This window comes from Hypanus sabinus, chromosome 4 (genome assembly GCF_030144855.1).
Source record: "Hypanus sabinus isolate sHypSab1 chromosome 4, sHypSab1.hap1, whole genome shotgun sequence".
Classification (NCBI taxonomy): domain Eukaryota; kingdom Metazoa; phylum Chordata; class Chondrichthyes; order Myliobatiformes; family Dasyatidae; genus Hypanus; species Hypanus sabinus.
In genome coordinates this window covers 8,359,183-8,379,791 of record NC_082709.1, presented here as the reverse complement: position 1 = coordinate 8,379,791, position 20,609 = coordinate 8,359,183, and the positions used below count along the sequence as shown (strand labels likewise).

Here is a 20,609-nt window from a genome sequence, read left to right as displayed (position 1 = left end):
TGGAATCAAATGACCTTGCCTGTTGTCTGCCACCACACGCCATAGCACTCCTTCTCTGCTACCCGTCCCACACACCTCCCACAGTGCTCCACCCCCACCATTCCCAGCATCCTTTGCTCCCACCAAATTTACAAACTCACTCTCCACTCCATGCTGAAAAATACAGGTACAAATATATATAGTGTCTATAAAATTCTTCACTCCCCCCAGAGGTTTTCATGTTTTATTGTTTTACAACATTGAATCAAATTTGATTTAATTTGGCTTTTTTGACAATAATCAACAGAAAAAGACTCTGTGTCAAAAGAGATCTCTACAAAGTGTTCTAAACTAACTACAAATATGAAACACAAAATAATTGATTAGACCATAAGACCATAGACTCATGGTCTAACATAATTGATTGCATAAGTATTCACCCCCTTCAAGTCAGTATTTAGTAGATACACCTTTGGCAGCAATTACAGCCTTAAATCAGTGTGGATAGGTCTCTATCAGCTTTGCACATCTGGACACTGCAATTTTTCCCCATTCTTCTTTACAAAACTGACCAAGCTCTGTCAGATTGCATGGGGATCATGAGTGAACAGCCCTTGTCAAGCCCAGTCACAAATTCTCAATTGGATTGAGGTCTGGGCTCTGACTTGGCCACTCCTGGACATTAACTTTGTTTTTTTTAAGCCATTCCTGTGTTGCTTTGGCTTTATGCTTGGGGTCATTGTCTTGCTGGAAAACAAATCTTCTCCCAAGTCACAGTTCTCTTACAGACTGCATCAGGGTTTCCTCTAGGATTTCTCTGCATTTTGCTGCATTCATTTTATCCTCTACTTTCACAAGCCTTCCAGAGCCTGCTGCAGTGAAGCATCCTCACAGCTTGATGCAGCCACCACCGTGCTTCACGGTAGGGATGGTGTGTTTTTTTAGATGAATGTGTGGTGTTTGGCTTTTGCCAAACATGGCAGTTAGTCTGATGGCCAAGAAGCTCAATTTTCATTTCATCAGACCATAGAACTTTCATCCAGCTGACTTCAGAGTCTCCCACAAGCTTTCTGGCAAACTCTAGCTGAGATTTCATGTGAGTTTTTTTTTCAACAGTGTCTTTCTCTTTGCCAGTCTCCCGTAAAGCTGCGACTGGTGAAGCACCCAGGCAACAACTGTATATGCAGACACTCCTATCTCAACCACTAAAGTTTGTAACTCCTCCAGAGTTGTCACAAGTCTCTTGGTGGCCTCCCTCACTAGTCCCCTTCTTGCATGGTCACTCAGTTTTGAGGACGGCCTTCTCTAGGCAGGTTTACAGCTGTGCCATATTCTTTCCATTTCTAGATGATTGACTTAACTGTACTCCAAGGGATACTTAATGTCTTTGAAATGTTCTTATATCCATCTCCTGACTTGTGCTTTTTAATAACCTTTCAGCAGAGGTGCTTGGAAAGTTCTTTTGTCTTCATGGTGCAGTTTTTGCCGGGATACTGACTCACCAGCAGTTGGACCTTCCAGATACAGGTATATTTTTACTACAGTCAATTGAAAAACCTTGACTGCACACAGCTCTCCAAGAACAGATCTTCATTTAACTAATTATGTGACTTCTAAAACCAATTGGATGCACCAGTGATGATACAATGTGTTATATTAAAGGGGTGGGGGGGGGGAAATAGTTACGCAATCAACTATTTTAGGTTTTTATATCTGTAATTAATTTAGATCACTTTGTAGAGATCTGTTTCACCTTTGACACGGAAGAGACTATTTCTGTTGATGAACCTCAGAAAAAGCCAAACTAAATCCACTGTAATTCAATGTTGTAAAACAACAAAACATGAGAAATTCCAAGGGGGATGAATATTTTTTATAGGCACTGTGTGTGTGTGTGTGTGTGTGTGTGTGTATATATATATATATATATATCTCAGACTTTTGCACAGTACTGTACCTCACTGTAAATCTGCACCTTATTGTCTGCCTGCACACTCTCCAACTGTAACACTTTATTCTGCGTCTCTTATTGCTTTACCTTGCATTACCTCAACACACTTCCATAACACATTGCATTAACGATAGCCAAGACAAGTTTTTCACTTTACATTGGTTCTGGTGGAAACATAAAATAATTTACCAATTACTGATAATTTAAATTTGTATTTTAATGACTTCATTTTGTATTTTAAAATTGCAACAATTAATTGCTTTAGATCAGGGATTGATGTTCTGATATTATAGTGAGAGTTCTTCACCATTACCACATGAAACAATATCATTAATACACTGTGAGGGAACTCTGTTATTCGTTCATACCACAGACTCGTTCTCTAGGTCAGTGCGCAAGGAGAGCCATTCCAGTTTTAGATGTACTTTTCCATGCTCCACGTCGCTCAGAGGAAACCACTGTTCAAAAGATAAGGAATATTTATGTGAGTCTATAGAAAAAGTCTCATATAAAACCAAGAAAAAACAATTTATTTGTTGATTGAGATACAGCATGGAACAGGCCCTTAGAGTCGTGCCACCCCGCAACCCGATTTAACCCTAGCTTAGTCACGGGACAATTTACAATGACCAATTAATCAACCAACAGTACGTCTTTGGACTGTGGGAGGGAACTGGAGCATCTGGGGGAAACCCACATGGTCACAGGGAGAAGCTGCAAACTCCTTACAGATACCTGCGGGAATTGAACCCGGGTTGCTGGCACGGTAAAGCGTTGTGCTGATCACTATGCTACCGCGCCGCCTCAGTGTCAGAGTTCACTCTGTATGAAGGTCAGAGAATTGTTGAATGGTGCATAATTTGATTTTAAAATTCTGGAGAAACGCTGTGGGCACTGTGGTATCTATTGGGGTCGGGGCAAGAGATTGCTTATACTGAATCTCAGTTAAAGGTAGGTCAGTCTTTACTGATGGGATCAATAATATGTAAATAAAAAAGAACAGTCAGTTATCTTGGGTACTGCACTGGTTTGTTTTTTCAAAATTGCACTTCCAATATATTAGAATAAAAACTTCTTCTACTCCTCCTAAATGAAAATGTACAAGTTTATTTGTCCCTGTTTGGACATAAAAATGAGAATTCTTATCTCTTGCAAAATGTAAAAAAATGTAGAAGCTTGTATAATTCTATTTATCAACTCATGGACATCATATGAGATTTAGCAGCACTGCTTTCAAAATCCTAATATCAGAGTTAGGTTTATTATGACCGATCTATTTGACATGAAACTTGTTGGTTTGTGGCAGCAGTTCAATACAAGGAAAGAAAATCACTATAAATTATGAAGATAAATAAATCATGCAAAGAAAACGAATAGTGTCCATGAGTTCATGGACCATTCAGAAATCTGATGGTCTGTTTCAGAATCGATTAGAACCCAAAGGACTGGACTCTCTCTGCTTTGGATCATCCAGCTGCTGTGTTTTCTCTAACTAAAGCAGAGTTTTCCAACTGTTTTTTGTGCCACGGACTCCTACCATGAACCAAAAGGTCCGTCGACTTCATGTTGGGAATCCCCGAACCAAAACATCAAGGTTGCATTTACTCAGGCCTTACCTCTTCCACAAGCCTGTCTTTCATGACTTCACTGAGTTCTATAACAAGGCTGTAAATCAGAATATAAAACAAATCATTATTGCAAACACGAGAAAACCTGCAGATGTTTACTATCCAGAGAAACACACACAAAATGCTGGAGGAACTCAGCAGTTCAGGCAGTACCTATGGAAAAGTGTAAACAGTTGATGTTTTGGGCCAAGACACCGGAATAGAAGGACAAGAAGGATAGCTGGAAGGTGACAGGTGAAGCCAGATGGGTGGCAAAGGTCAAGGGTAAGAGAAGACAAAACTGGTATGAGAGGAGAGTGGACAATATGAGAAAGGGACGAAGGGGATGACCTGGGGGGAGAAGTGATAAATTATTATTGCCTAGAGTACATACATTGATTGGTATGTCCATGGCTGGAATAATAACAGGCCAAAGCATTTTTAGGAGTACACTTAAAAGCCCACATAATGTGTGGATAATTGCAGCAGTTAATACAATGCTCATACAGATATTTTAATACTACCCAAGCTTCCTGAATACTACCTATTGTTAGAATTGGTTGTTTTCTTTATACTTTTATAAGATATTAGTTGAATTAATACAAGACTATAATTTTAGCTTTTTACTGACATATTTTGTATCTTTAACAGACTCATGTATTTTTCATAGGATGTGGTGTTTCGTCCCCGCTTGCTGGCAAGAAGTGGTGTAGCAGTTGCACATGCCTTTTCATCTGTTAATTGGCTAAGTATTAGCACATTACACACATGTTATGCATTTTAATTCTGTTGCTTACTAACTGGTTTATCTCTATCTTAAGAATTTCTGTTATCTCAAATATAAAGCTGATAGATTTTAAAAAGGCACCATCTTTTTATTGAATCTCTTTAATTTCTGATCTCTCATCTGCCTTTGTTGAATATTTGTGAAGAATCAACACTCATTCCTGAACTCCTTGAAGAACCCAGGGATTGAAAATAACTGGAGATCTGACAATATTGACCCATTTACTATCAGTGTGAATAGATAACAGGAAAAATTAAAATACTGAGAGAAGATTTAAGAGAGGCATACAAAATTATGCTGAGTATTGATGGGATAAATACAAGCAGGCCCTTTGCACAGAGGTTAGGTGGGGCTACAAGCAGAGTTCATGAGTAAGGGGTGAAAGGTGAGAAGTTGAAGGGGAACATGACGGGAAATTCCTTTAATCAGATGATTGTGAGATTGTGGAATTAGCTGCCAGCAGAGGTGGTGAATGCAAGCTCAATTTCAATGTTTAAGAGAAGTTTGGATAGGTATAGAGATAGTAAGAGTATGGACCAGGTGTAGATTTATGTGAGTGGGCAGTTTAAATGGTTTAGCATAGACTGGGCAGGCCAAAGGGCCTGTTTCTGTGCCATACGGATCTAAGACTATAACTTTCTTAGACCAACATCGGATAACATCATTGTGTCGATCGACATCAGGATAAAATTACTGCAAGAACTTGAACACAATTTCCCTCATACTCAAATAGCATATTGACATTCACATTCAAAGTTCATGCAAGAAGAGTAGGAGGAAGATTTCCTAGAAAGCAGGGCAGTATTCTTCAGGATTCTCAGAGAAAGACAATTAGTAGAGATGGTGTGGAGGAGGTACTGCTGATACAACACTACCAAGACATTGTCGAGGCACCTGGGAAATTTTCCACTGAGGCCATAAATTAAAGTGTCAAAGTGTCAAAGTGACACTTACAAAGTGTCGGCAAATTAAAACGGCAAATTACAAAGACACTTTTCTCAGGAGATGCAGAAGATCATAGTACTATTATTAAAGTACTAATAGCTACATCCAACCTTCCCAGAAAGTCATCTTTATCTGGGTCTTCATCAAAAAGTTCCAGTTCCAAATCTTGTCCAAAAGCCTCGTGGACAACAGCCTATAAATAAAGAGAAAAAATATGGAGCATATCCTATTTCTAAAGAAATTTATGTTTGGAATTCTAAAAGTTAAAATTAAGATTGTCAAAATATGAGACCATTTTGCTGGGATGGTAAATGAAGGGCAGTTGTAAATTTTAGTCAAAGGAACTTACCTCATAAATTTCATACCATTCAGGATTTAAATTTCCTTTAATTGTTTTGCTGCGGAATGTCTGGGTCCCAATTCGAATAACAGCATATGGATCAGACTTCCCTGGGACCATACCCATTAGATATGTGTCTTTCCTTACTAAATTAGCAGCTTTGTTTAGATATATTCTCACAACACCCTGTAAAACAATAAGGTGACATCAGAATACAAGTCATTTCCCTCCATGGCAAAGTTACTCCACATTGTGACTGCAGGAACTGTGTATCTGTTCTCTCCCTGCTTTGTATTCTGTGTTGTGCATTTACTATGTTTGTTATGTAAACGACTCACATGAGTGGGGCTGTGGCAAAAGCAAAGGGAGGATATTTTTGCTGATTTTGCTGCAGTTTGTAGCTTGGGACTGTTGAAGGTCATATCTTTGACTGACTGCTAAAGTAATGCTGAATAATGCTTAGCTTACATGGGTACACTTTAGTTTCTTTGCTTCAATTTTGTATTTTTGCTAATTACTACTAAAGGATCAAATAAAGGATTCAGCTGTTAGAGAAATCATTGGAGCTTGGCTGGGTCATGCAAGTACAACAACTCCGTAGTGGTCAAAGGCTAGTGGTAATTGCTTTGTTTTGCTACAGTGACGAATGTTCTCAAATCCAATTTCTACCTATCCCTGATACCACGAATAGACTTAGTAGGCTCTTAAAGACATCAATAATTCTTCCCTGAATTTGAAAACCAGGATTAAAATTCACATTCTATTCTTGTTAATGTTACTCTAATCAACTCCAGAGTTCGCACTGGAATTTAAACAATATAGATTACACCTCTGATGAATCATTCAGAAGCAATAACAAAATAACAACTCTTGGGTGGCAGCAATTAAATGACTGCACAATCAATCTTCGATAATCTGCTATCACATCAATCTGGTTCAGTAAAGACTTGATGGGCCAAATGGTCAGTCTCTGTGCTGTACTTTTCTACGACTCTATCTAACATCTAGAAGGCTCACAGGCTGTTTCCCCACACTCCCTTAAAAGACAAGCAATAAACACAAAATGCGGGAGGAACTGAGCAAGTCAGACAGCATCTATGGAGGGGAACAAATGGTCAATGTTTCAGGCAGAAACCTTTCATCAGGATTTCTTATGGTGAGTCTCAGTTTGAAATGCTGACTGTTCATTTCCCTCCGTTGATGCTGACTGACCTGCTGAGCTCCTCCAGGATTTTGTGTGCATTGCTCAAGATTTCCGGCACCTGCAGAATCTCTTGTCTCCCTTTAAACTCACTAGGATTCCAATCCCATGTTCCTTTTAAATTCATTGGGACCCTGTTGCTTTTAAATGTACCAGAGCCATATTTCCCCTGGTCTCATTAAACTTATCTGGCTCACTGAAAAGTTTATTAAACTAAACTAACTTCCATGAACTTCATTTCTGAATGTTATTTGCTTACTTTTTTATTATTTGTATGATCTGTTTTTTGTTTTTGCACACTGGGTGCTTGATGATCATTTTTTTCAATGGGGTCTATTGGGTTTTTTAGTTTCATGGCTGCCTGTAGGGAGACAAATCTCGAGACTGCATATAGTATACATATTTTGATAATAAATGTACTTTGAACATTGAATTTTGATGGGTTATCTAAAAGTAAAGTGAAACTAAAGTGCATTGATGTATTAATGCAAGAAATATCCAAATCTGCCAGGGTCCCAAGACTGCTGGATAAACGGAGCTCTACTGCATTTTAAAGTTAAAATTTTATTTTTGAAGTATAGAACATTTGTAACTATTTGAATACTTATAAATGCAGAAGAGTTTGAAATATTACAGTTGCATTTGATTAGAATGTTTTTTGTACGATTTAGCTAAGGGAAAGCAAGTTCCAAATCTTCGTAACGTTGATTGCGTCTCATCACTCTGAGACATTCAAGAGCTGAACTTGTGAGTATCTCAGAAGAGACCCAAGAGGTGGACATCTGTTATCTCCAGTTGTGGAACAACAACAGAAAAAAATAAATCAATTCTATTATGGGATGTTTGAACCATAATACATTTAGTTCATAAACCAACACTTACAATAAGCTTAGAATTAAGTTTAGAATTACATTAAGCTAAGCTTGGTACATGGAGTTAGGAAATTAGAGGGCTATGGGTAACTCCAGGCATTTTCTAAAGTAAGTACGTGTTCGGCACAGCATTGTGGGCTGAAGGGCCTTTATTGTGCTGTAGTTTTTCTATCTTTCTATTATTCTCAATTTGGTTCCTTAACATTGTCATAGCCATGGAGGGTCGTGGGGATAAGCTCCCACTACCTACTAAATGCTCCCAATGGCGTGCATCTCAAATAGCCTCTGACAACCAAGTCCAGCTCCTGGCCTTCATTTGTGGCTTAGTTACTGAACCTTATGGATCTATGGTGGGGGGGGGGGGGGGCAGTTTACTGGTGCCTTATTACCAGTCACTTTGGGCATCTGTGGTTGGCACCTCATCTAGAAGGAGGAAAACTCTGACCCACTCATGAGGAACGCTTTGGGAGCAAACCCAAGGAAAAGTCCTGAGCTGGAGTCCTACGTTCTGTTCAAAGCTGACAGGCAGCTCCTGAAATGCTGCTGGTGGCGAGCTGCCGTTCCTTTGGATTTATCTGCTGCGTGGAGAGGGAAGCCTGCTGCATGGGCAACATAAAGTGCACTACAGATGCTGTGGTCAAATCAAGACGTACAAAAAAGCTTGATGAATGGATGCTGCCCGACCTGCTGAGTTCATACACCTTTTTTGTACGTCTTGCATGGGCAACAGCTTGCTCTCCATATCGTACTGCCCTGGCTTGCATATCACGTAGACAGCCAGGACATAACATCCATGGTTGATCCCAACCAATGGAGGGCTTCAACATTAATCTCAGAATACAACCTGCAGGCCTAAATAGAAATGCTTTCTAAAATAGTTGGTTCTCCATATAGTAATGGGGGGAGGGGGTTGCTTGCCACCTGAACCAGCAAAAATATTAAAAATAATAAGTTTTTAAAGGAACTTTTCAAATATGCAGACAGTCAAAGTAGTGAAACCAACTCCACTTACAAACTGCTCTTGGTAATATTAACTACTTACATGCGGTAAAGGGAATCTTAGCTGAGAAACACTGACTTGATCAATCAAAGGGCAGGTGTACCTATTCGGCAAAACCAGGTAGGAAGCAATAGCATCGAGAATCTTTGTGTCTGATAACCCGCTGAAAGGAAGAGAAATAGTATAATAGTAAAGCATACAATAACAATGTACTTTACTTATCTCATTAAGTATGCTTAAAATGTTTCTTTTTATTGTTATTGTTAGTTATTATAAATAATATCTAAATATCTAAAATACAATACTTCCAAGCATAAAATTCTGGAAATAAAAGGTTTTGATGTTTGGTAAAAAAAAACAGCATAAATATCATTAGAATGTTTTGTTAAAATGACCAGCCTTTCATATTATCTTTAATATTATCAGTATATGGAAACACCAAGGCCCTTGAACAGAAAATCCTACAAAAAGTAGTAGATATAGCTCAGCCCATCACGGGTAGAGCTCTCCCAATCATTGCGCACATCTACAAGAAACGCTGTCGTAGGAAAGCAGTGTTCGTCACCAGGGACCCCCACCATCCAGGTCATGCTCTCTTTTCACTAACAACCATCAGGAAGAAGGTACAGGAGCCTCAGGGCTTACGTCACCTGGTTCAGGAACAATTACTACCGCTCAATCACCAGGCTCTTGAACCAAAGGGGATAACAAAGGAGTTAACCAAAGAGGATGTTACCAATGTTTTCTCTGTTTATGGATTTGGACTATGGACTACAGTTTTTTTATATTCTGTGCTTTTGCCTGTTCATCCTTTTTTTTGTGCTGGGGGAGCAGGATTTGGAGCCAATGTTCTTGTGTTTCATGCTGGGGGAGGGTGTTTGGGAGGTCAATATTATTGCTGCACTTCTGTTAGATTTTTGTGAGGGAAGAGGGGTATTTGGGGGCCAATGCACTTGCTGCATTTCATACAGAGGAGGGGGGTTCTGAAGGTTGATGATCATGTTTCCATTCGTTCCTGTACAAGGAGGAGGATTTCTCTCTGAACTGATGTTTTTTCTTTGTCTCGTGGCTAGCTGGAGAAGAAGAATCTCAGAGCTATATACTGCATACATACTCTGATAACGGATGAACTTTGAACTTCACTCAGCCCATCATTGAAATGCTCCCACAACCCACAGACTCACTTTTAACAACTCTTCATCTCATTTTCTTGATATTTATTGCTTCTTTATTTATTGTTATCATTTGTTCTTTTGCATTTGCACAGTTTGTTGTCTTTTATACTCTGGTTGAACCCCCTAGTTAAGCAGTCTTGCATTGATTCTGATATAGCTATCATTCTATAGATTTCCTGAGTATGCCCAAAAGAAAATGAATCTCAGGATTGTATAGGGTGACATATTTGTACTTTGATAATAAAAGTAACTTGAACTTTTAACCTCTTCACTTTTCACATGCTCAGAATTAGATTTATTATCACTGACCTCTGTGACATGAAAATTGTTCTTTTACAGCAAAGTATACAGTGCAATAAAAGAAGAAAGATGATTTGGCATGATCAGTTCCTGATCTTCAGATACTTCTAAAGATTCTGTCTGAAATAAGATCAAATAAAATGGAGGAAACTATTCAAATTACTGGTATTGACACCAGGGGCAAGATTATCATCTGCAGCAACTGTCTGAACATGGCCTGAGCACAATCACAAAGGTGCCTGTGATTACTTGAGCAAATGCCCAATTGCAGAGTTGGTCAACTGCCAGAGGGAAACTTGATCACAATAGGCTTTTTGTGAAGAGGGAGACAGGAAACTCAGAAATGCAGCCAGTCAAATCTTGCAGTAAATGGAAGAATATTTTTAAAGAAACAGTATTACAGAATACCGGGTGAGACTACAGTAGAATGTAAAGACACAATTGCAGACATTTTCAATTCCATTGAGTAGGAATAATCATAAAGGAAGTAATCTCAGGGGTCCATTGAACATGAAAAGGCTTTCAGACTATGAAGTTATCATTTGAATTGGCTGTTGACTGACTTGTACCACAGCAGAGCAACTAGAAAAATACATTATAATCTCAGGGTTTATTTCCTCAGAAATCATTTCAAAATGTATTGATTTTAATATAGGTCTCATACTGGCACTGAGATAACCTCCAGCTAATTTTGGAGCCAATCTTTCAAAGAATCTTCAAGTCAAGTCGTCACTTTTTATTGTCATTTTGACCATAACTGCTGGTACAGTACACAGTAAAAATGAAACAAAGTTTTTCAGACCATGGTGCTACATGAACAATACAGAAACTACACTGAACTATGTAAACCAACATAAAAACTACACTAGACTACAGACCTGCCCAGGACTGCATAAAGTGCACAAAACAGTGCAGGCATTACAATAAATAATAAACAAGACAATAGGCACAGCAGAGGGCAGTAGGTTGGTAGTCCAATGGCTTGAGGGGAAAATCTGTTACATAAATAATCAGCTGAATGGCGGCGTCTGGGATTCCGTCCATTTCTGTACAGATATAGTCCAATTTAATGTCCATTGGAGAGCAGAATGGACGGGAGAGCCGGCCGGCTAGGACTTGCTTTTTTCCTGGTACGGACTCCTGCCCGCTTGCCTCGCTTCTGCTTCCTCGCACACCGCTTACGCTGTCCCCACCTCCGGCCACCAGCATCAGGTGACTCTGAGGACTGCAGGCCCGATTCCCTCAGCAAGCCGAGATCGCGCAATCTAACCAGCAGATTTTCATGGAGGTTTGTTTTTGGGCATTCTCTGTATGGTAGCAGTTTCTGACGATGGTAGATAGTCGCTCTGTTATCCATTCCCCTAAACCCTTATTGTGCCTTAAAATTAAATTTAAAAAACTAAATTAAAGCAGCACCAGATCCGAAAGGCCACTGCTGCCTTGTGCTGCGCCGCCATCTCAGAACCTTCAGCTCAGGTTCTCAATATTTATTGCTTATTTATTATTATTCTGTCTTTTTTTGTGTTTGCACAGTAAGTTGCCTTTTGCTGTCTTCTCCACTGCTGCGATCAGGGAGGTGGGTACAGGAGCCTCAGGACTCACACCACCAGGTGCAGGAACAGTGATTACCCCTCAACCATCAGGCTCTTGAACTAAAGGGATAACTTCACTTGCCCATCATTGAACTGTTCCCAAAAACTATGGATTCACTTTCAAGAACTCTTCATCTCATGTTCTTGATATCTATCTATTTATTTATTTATTTTTTCTTTGTTTTTGTATTTGCAGAGTTTGTTTTTTGCCCTCTGGTTGAACATTCAAGTTGGTGCAGACTTCCATTGATTCTGTTATGGTTATTATTCTATGGATTTATTGCGTATGCCCTCAAGAAAATGAATCTCAGGATTGTATATGTATTTCAGAAGACCAAACTGGTTTTATTAGGAATCGGTATTCCTTTTTTAATGTTAGAAAATTGATTAATATAATTTATACTTCTTCACCCACAACCTCAGAATGTGTTATCTCATTAGATGCTGAAAAAGCTTTTGATAGAGTTGAATGGACATACTTATTTAATGCCTTGAAAATTTTTAATTTTAGTTCTAATTTTATAACATGGATTAAATTAATATATTATAAACCTGTTGCTTCTGTTCTTACAAATAATTATAGATCCTCTTTTTTTCCAATTATCTCGTGGTACGAGACAAGGTTGTCCCTTAAGTCCTTTATTATTTAATATCGCATTAGAACCTTTAGCCATTGCTATTCGTGAATCTCCTAATATTTTTGGTATTACTCGTAATGAAAAGTTATACAAGTTATCACTTTATGCTGATGACTTGTTGTTATATATTTCTGATCCTGATAGGTCTATTCCCGCTATCCTATCTTTGTTGGTTCAATTTGGTAGTTTTTCTGGTTATAAATTAAATTTGGATAAGAGTGAAATATTACCTTTAAATGAGCAAACTTTATTGAATGACAGGACACCATTTAAAGTTGTTACTGATAACTTTATTTATTTAGGTATAAAAATTACTAAGAAGTATAAAGATTTATTCAGATTGAATTTTTTACCCATGCTTCATCAAATTCAACAACTTACTGCTAGATGGTCTCCTTTATCCTTATCATTGGTTGGTCGGATTAATGCTATTAAAATGATGATTTTACCGAAATTTTTATATTTATTTCAAGCCTTACCAACTTTTATTCCTAAATCTTTCTTCGATAACATTGATTCAAAAATTTCCTCATTTGTGTGGCAAAATAAAAATCCCAGGTTAAGTAAAAGACAGTTACAGAAATCTAAAAAAGATGGTGGTTTAGCTTTACCTAACTTTAGATTTTATTATTGGGCGAATAATATTCGAAACTTAATATATTGGAAACTAGAGTTGGATTCACCATTGTGCCCACAGTGGGTAAATTTAGAATGTAATGTTGCACAAGGATATTCTTTATTCTCCATTCTTGGTTCTTCTTTTCCGGTTGATTTAGTTAAATTCAATAAACAGATATCCAATCCTATTGTCAAACACACAATACGAATTTGGTTTCAGTTTTGTAAGTTTTTTACTCTGAAAAACTTTGTTCTTGATAGCCCTATCTTACTTAACTTCTTTTTTAAACCTTCTTTAACAGATCAAGCTTTTAGCATATGGAAAAGGAAAGGTATAATATGTTTTCGTGATCTCTTTTTTGAAGGTAGTTTGATGTCTTTCGACCAACTTTCCAACAAATTTAATTTAATTCTAATTTTTTTAGATATTTACAAATTAGAAATTTTTTATATAAAGTTTTACCATCCTTTCCCAATTCAACTTTGATAGATTTTTCAGACATGATTTTTACCCTGAATCCTTGTCAGAAAGGATTAGTGGCTTTTATTTATAATAGGATTATGAAGATACAACCAGAAATATCAGGTAGAATTAAACAAGAGTGGGAAAAAGAACTTCAATATAATATATCAACAGAAAAATGGGAAAAAATTTTACAAATGGTTAATTCTTCTTCTATATGTGCTAAACATGCTTTAATACAATGTAAGGTCGTACATAGAGCTCATATGTCTAAAGATAAGCTTGCTCGATTCTATTCTCATATTAACCCTCAATGTGACAGATGTCGTTCAGATGTGGCCTCATTGACCCATATGTTTTGGTCATGTCCCACTTTACATAACTATTGGAAGGACATATTTGTTACCATTTCCTCAATTTGGAATATTGATTTACAACCTCATTTTATTACTGCAATTTTTGGTATACCAAATGAGGATGGTAGTCGACTTTCCCCTTCAATTAGACGAATGATCGCCTTTGTAACATTAATGGCCAGAAGGTCTATATTACAAAAATGGAAAGAAGTAAACCCTCCTACCACATTTCAGTGGTTTTCTCAAACTATCTCTTGTCTGAGTTTAGAAAAAATTAGAAGTACTATTTTCGATTCATCAATTAAATTTGAAGAAACTTGGGGACCGTTCATTTGACACTTTCATATGAATTAATTTGGCCTCTTCCAGACCTTTTCTCTTTTTATTCTTGTTCTGGTATGGAGTTCCGGAGTTTTTGACACCATCATACTCATATAAACTGGTATTATTGCCCATGTTAGTTTAGGTTTATTTTTTTTTTAATTTACATTTCTTCGTGCATTTTTACTTTTTTTTTCTTTTGATGATTATTTTTATTCTTTTTCATGTTCAATCAAAATAGGTTTGATTGTTTATTATAAGTTTTTTCTTTGGTTGATAATTAATAAGATATTATTATCCTATTATAAATTTAACTTTAAATCTAATGCATTTATAACCTATTTATATTATGTTATGTTTCTCTTTATATATATGAAATTCAATAAAAAGATTGAAAAAGAAAGAAAGGATTGTATATGGTGACATATTTGTACTTTGTTAATAAATTGATAAAAGGGGTTAGGGTTAGGGTTACACTCGCTCCATCATTGAAATGTTTCCACAATCAACGATTTTACTTTAAGGACATCTTATCTCATTGTCTCAGAATCTTGTTATTTATTACTATTTATTTATACATGCATTTGCACAGTTTGCTGTTTTTTGCACACTGGTTGTTCTTTCATTGATCCAGTTACAGTTACTATTCTATAGATTTGCTGAGGATGCCCGCAGGAAAATGCATCTCAGGGTTGTACATGGAGACATATATGTACTTTGATAATAAATTTATTTTAAACTTTGAAATAAGCTTTTGTTTACATTCATCATTCCCTGGAAAATCATGATTGCTTTCCAAACTAAATATGTTTCTTGTACTCATATAGCCAATCTATTTCTGTGAGATGTAATCACTTTTGCAACTTAAGAAATACAACAACAATTTGTATGTACTGGGAATCCTCAAGTAGGAAAATGATTAAGACAATTTTTGTATTTGAATTAGAGAGAAGTTAGTTGTCCTCTTCAGAAGAACATTATTGACTTGATGCCCAAAACCACTGAATATCACATTTTCCTTTGATGGAGATGGAGCCTATTTATCCCATCAAGCCTATGATCCTTCTCTGTCACATATACCCAGTAACACCCCACTCACTCTCTTACCACCGAGGTACACACAACCAATTTGCAGCAGTCAGTTATCCTGAAATTAGGCATATCTTTAGGACATGAGAGGAAAGCAAAGTGCCCAGAGAACCCTGTGGTCACAAGGAGAACCCAGGCCCTGAAGCTGCAAGACAACTACCTTACCACTAGCAACATTGTACTGCCCCTTAATTTTGAAAAGGTGATGACTTAATAAAATACTTAATCCTGTAAATATGGGATTTTGGAATAAAAATGCTTCCAAAACAAAATGATAAATGACTTTTATGATAAAAGCATTTATGAATAACCTTTGCAGTGAAATTGGATTCCAAAGCTATAAAAAGTGAATAATTCAGCACCTGGACCATAACCCTCCCATCAATATAACTATCCAAACTTCTCTGAAATGCTGAAATCGAACCCACGGGCAGTTCATAACAGGTTCTCAGCAAAGAAGTTCCCTCTCATATTTCCCTTAAATATTTGACCTTTGACTAACACTTAACTGGAGCCCTTCACAATGGACTAACTATTCAACAGGCAGATTCCATAGAGTAGGTCCCAGAGAGTCTGGGTTAAGGCTCTTATCCTATTAAACAGCCAAGAAAACTCACCAGCATCTCTATTTCTTCACAGGCTAAAGAAATCTGGCATGTCCCTGATGACCTTTAATTTTTACTCATCCCAAACAATGCTAAATTGTTCGGTGTGGCAAGTGCTCTACACATGACCACAAGTGACTGCAGGAAACTAATTGGCCAAATTTTCATGGAAATAGTTAAAAAGGTATAAAAGAGACAAGCTACCACATAACTGAGTAACAATTTCTGCATTTAAATGAAATATAGAACAAGTTAGAACACTGCCAATACTACAGTGGTTGTTCGTTGTATCCAATGACGACAGGAACCCTGTACAGGAGAGCTTTTAATGTGGAAAAGCCATTGCACTGGGGCAGTTTCACTCTCACAGCTCCTTGGAAGTCCGGGTCCAGTGAGACAAGACGTCTGGGGTCTTCCCTGGTTACACTGGATGACCCTGACATCTTCTGTGCCTTGTCATCCCTTCACTCCCCACGTAGTGTTGTAGTACAACCTTTCTGGCTGTTGGATTTCACTAGATCTCATCTGCCCAGTCCGCTGGAGCTGACTTTGTATGCTATTACGGGCATATCGCTATCTCACTGGCCCACCAGCTACCCTCACCTGGTTTAGCCCAACAGTTAACGCAGTGCACCGGGATGAATCTGCCATCACATGAAAACAGCTTCTCAAAGCCACAGCTGAGAGATAAGTGTCCAGTGGGGACCAAAGGTAATATTCAAGATGATGGTTCATACCTTCAAATTTTTCGTGGCTCCTAACTTGTTGAAGTAGTGAAATCATTTCAATTTCACTCCTGGCTGTTTCTGGCATTTCTAAGCTTGAATGCCTGAAACAGCAGTGATCAAGGTCGTTCTGGATTGTCCTACTGCTTGGTTCTTGTTAACTGTCAATGACAAAAATCACTACTTTTCGAACAATCACATGCAACTGATGCCATTTAGAAACTGTTCACTCTAAGCAGGCACACGCAACTGGTTCTAGCTAGCAACAGTCTCCTGTCCCAGCTAAGCAGCATAGTGCCCCAAATGAACGAAGGGAATCCTGGCTATTTTCTTAATTAGTTTTTGCTCTTTAAGAGTTGTTCCAAATAAACAGCAGCCCCAGTTGTGCGATGGTCCAATTAACTGTATTCTAAATGGATGAATGAGCATTTCTCATTTTGGTCTGCTGGTGGCAGCATCTACCACCCTCTGTTGGTACTGTAGTCACCATGTCAACTTGAACATCGTGTACAATCCTGAGTAACACTCCAAAATGCTGGAAGAAATCAGCAAGTTCGGCAGCATCTACGGGAAGAAATAATCCGTTTTTCCAAACTAGCTAAAATGCTTTCCTTGCTAGTGAGACTATCAGTTGTAACCAAACGTGGCAAAATTCTGTGCAGCTTTGGAACTGCTTCGTTACTTCCATCCCGATGGTCAAACATTTTAATTCCCATTCCCGTTCAGACATGTCAGTCCTTGGCCTCTCTTGTGCCAAGATGATGCTACCAGAGTGGAGGAGCAACACATTATATTCTGTTGGTCTAGCCTCCAGCCTGATGGTATGAACATTGATTCCTCCCGCTCCTCTCTTCTTCCATTCCCCACTTTTTCCTGTTACCTCTTGTCACCTCCCACTGGTCCCCTTCTCCTTCCCTTTCTCCTCTGGTTCACTCTCTTCTCCGATTAGATTCCTTCATCTCCATCCCTTTACCTTTCAAACCCACTGGCTTCACCTATCACCTTCTAGCTATCCTCCTTTCCTTCCCCTCCCCCCCACCATTTTATCCAACCCTTTATTTCTGGTCCTAAAGGAGGGTCTCGGCCTGAAATGTTGACTGTTTATTCATTTTCATAGATGCTGCCTGACCTGCTGAGCTCCCCCAGCATTTTGTGTGTGGAAATTTTCATCCAATTAGCCAGAGGTGGATTCAAGCACAATTTAAGAATTCAAGGAGTCAATCAGTGGATTGACTATAATATGTAAAAGTTTACTGAAAACTGGAAATTAATCAAAAACATTAATACTGACTGTAAAATTAAATGAAAATGAGAAAATAACTACACAAGATGCAGATCCAAAGTTAGAAAATTCTAGAAGTACCCAGCAGGTCGGATTACATCGGTGACAAGAGAAATAATGTTAGTATTTCAAGCTTTACCCTCACAGTGACATCTCTCCTCCAACTACCCAGCAGCTTAATAAACTTTATTATCATCTTCTAACTGGAATTTTTGACTTGTCAGGTGTTTCCAAGCTGGATTCCACAGACTCCTTGGTTAATGGTAAGGGTCCGTGGCCTAAAAAAGGATGGGAACCTCTGCTCTATAATCTTCTCCCAGAGATGTAGCCTAACCTGGAGGATTTTTTCCAACTTTTTCTAACTAGAAAGTTAACCATTTATTTCTAAATAATTTGCTCTCCGTTCTTTGCAAAAGAGCAGCAACAATCATTATTCAACATTTCCCACAAAAGCAACTTAGATTGCTAACCATGTGATGATGCTTGGATGCTGTGGGTAGAGTTTCCATTCAGTCGTGCAAATTTACCTATTGTGAATTGTCTGAGAACCACATAACCAGGAAAACACTAAAATTCAATTTGCATGCAGTGAAGCAATTTATACTTGCAATGTTGCATCAGTTGGTATCAGAACAAAACCCAGCCCTGTTCATAAAAACAGTCACAACCCCAGAATAAATTACTCATCCATGGAAACTTCTGCTGACTTATACATGTGCAAATCTTCATGATGCTCTAAAATTAAAATGCCCCTTTTTCAACACAGGTAGCCCAATAAAAGTGTTTTTAAGGATCTTGAATGCATATTTTAGATAGTTTTTATTATACTTATAACTATTCAGCAAACAGTTCTATATACTTTGAAAGGGAAAATAAAACTACACCCATGTGAATCTCTGCAGCATCTAGTGACCCTGTAATCTCTGTCTCGGAGGCCAACGTAAGAACATCTTTTAAGCTTGTGAACCTTCACAAGATGTCAGACCCTAATGGTGTACCTGGTAGGGCTCTGAAAACCTGTGCCAACCATTTGCTGGAGTGTTCAAAGGCATTTTCAATCTCTCATTGCTACAGTCAGAGCTTCCCACCTGCTTCCACAGGGAAACAATCATACCAGTGTCCAGGAAGAGCAGGGTGAGCTGCCTCAATGACGATAACCCAGTGGCGCTCACATCCACTATGATGAAGACCATAAGATGATAAGATATATGAGCCGATTTAGACCATTTGTTCCATCGAGTCTGTTCCGAGATTTCCTCATGGTGAGTGATCCAATTTTCCTCTCAGCCCAATCTCCCACCTTCTTCTCATATCCCTTCACGTGCTGACCAATCAAGAATCGATCAGCCTCTGCCTTAAGTGTACCTAAAGACTTGGCCACAACTGCCTGTGGCAATGAATTCCATGGGTTCACCACTCTCTGGCTAAATAAAATCCACCTCATCTCTTTTTAAAAGGGCACCCCTCTATAATGTGGCTGCATCCTCTGGTTTTAGACTCTCTCATCATGGACTATCCCTATCCTCTGCACATCCAAAATATCAAGGCCTTTCAGCATTTGATAGGTTTCAATAAGGTCACCCCCCATTCATCTGAATTCTAGTGAATTTAGGCCCAGAACCATCAAAAGCTCTTCATATCACAAGCTATTCAATCCTGGAATCATTTTTGTGAACCTCCTTTGAACCCTCTCCAGTTTCAGCACATCCTTTCTAAGGTAAGGAGCAAAAAACTGCTCTCAAAACTCCAAGTGAGGCCTTACCAGTGCTTTGTGATGTCTCAACATTACATCCTTGCTTTTATATTCTAGTCCTCTTGAAATTAGTGCTAACATTGCATTTGGTTTTCTCACCACAGAGACCCAACCTGCAAATTAACCCTTAGCAAATCTTGCACAAGGACTCCCAAGTCCCTTTGTGCCTCAGATTTTTGAATATTCTCTCCATTTATAAAATAATCAACTCTTTAATTTCTACCACAGTGAAGACTGACTCAAGATACTTATTCCATTCGTCCGCCATTTCATCATCCACCATTACTACCTCTCCAGTATTATTCTCCTGTGGTCCGATATCCACTCACGAAGTGCTTTGAGATGTTGGTCACAGCTAGAATCAGCTCCTCCCTAAGCAAGGACCTGGGTCCACTCATTTGCCTAATGCCATAATGGATCTATACTCAGCCTTGGATCACCCAGCCAATTGTAATTCTTATGCCAGGCTGCCGTTTGTTGACTACAGCTCAACATTCAACACCATCATACTGTCAGTCCTCATCAAAAAGCCCCACTCCTTGGGCCTCTGTACCTCCCTCTTCAAATGGATCCTTGACTTCCTCACTGGGAGACCACAGTCAGTGCAGGGGAAATCTCCAGCACAATGCTAATCAACACTGGCGCACCTCAACGATGTCTCTCTCTGGACCCATGACTGATTGGATAAGCGCAGCTCAAATGGCATCTACAAGTTTGCAGATGGCACAACTATTGTTGGCAGAATCTCTTTGGTGATGAGGAGATGTAAAGGAACAAGATAGATCAGCTCGTTGAGTGATGTCACAGCGACAACCGTGTACTCAACTTCATGTTCCTGGGTGATTCTTCATATCAGATCTCTGCATGGGCAATAAACCATTTAGAATGGAGAAGAGGAGGAATTTCTTTAGCCATGGAGTGGCGAATCTGTGGAATTTGTTGTCACAAGCAGCTGTGGAGGCCAAGTCACTGGATATATTTAAGGCAAAAGTCAACAGATTCTTGATTAG

General features: G+C 38.5%; 1 protein-coding gene across 1 annotated transcript in view; it reads right to left on the bottom strand.

The window, feature by feature from the left end:
* The window catches only part of LOC132392461 (extended synaptotagmin-3-like), a 106,302-nt gene that overhangs the window by 30,370 nt on the left and 55,323 nt on the right, over positions 1-20,609 (bottom strand). The window contains exons 8-12 of the mRNA XM_059966337.1: positions 8,725-8,845; positions 5,619-5,795; positions 5,380-5,462; positions 3,547-3,595; positions 2,299-2,388 (exon numbers count right to left, since the gene is read on the bottom strand). Of these exons, the coding sequence (XP_059822320.1) occupies positions 2,299-2,388; positions 3,547-3,595; positions 5,380-5,462; positions 5,619-5,795; positions 8,725-8,845 (520 nt within the window). The remainder of the gene's footprint in view (positions 1-2,298; positions 2,389-3,546; positions 3,596-5,379; positions 5,463-5,618; positions 5,796-8,724; positions 8,846-20,609) is intronic.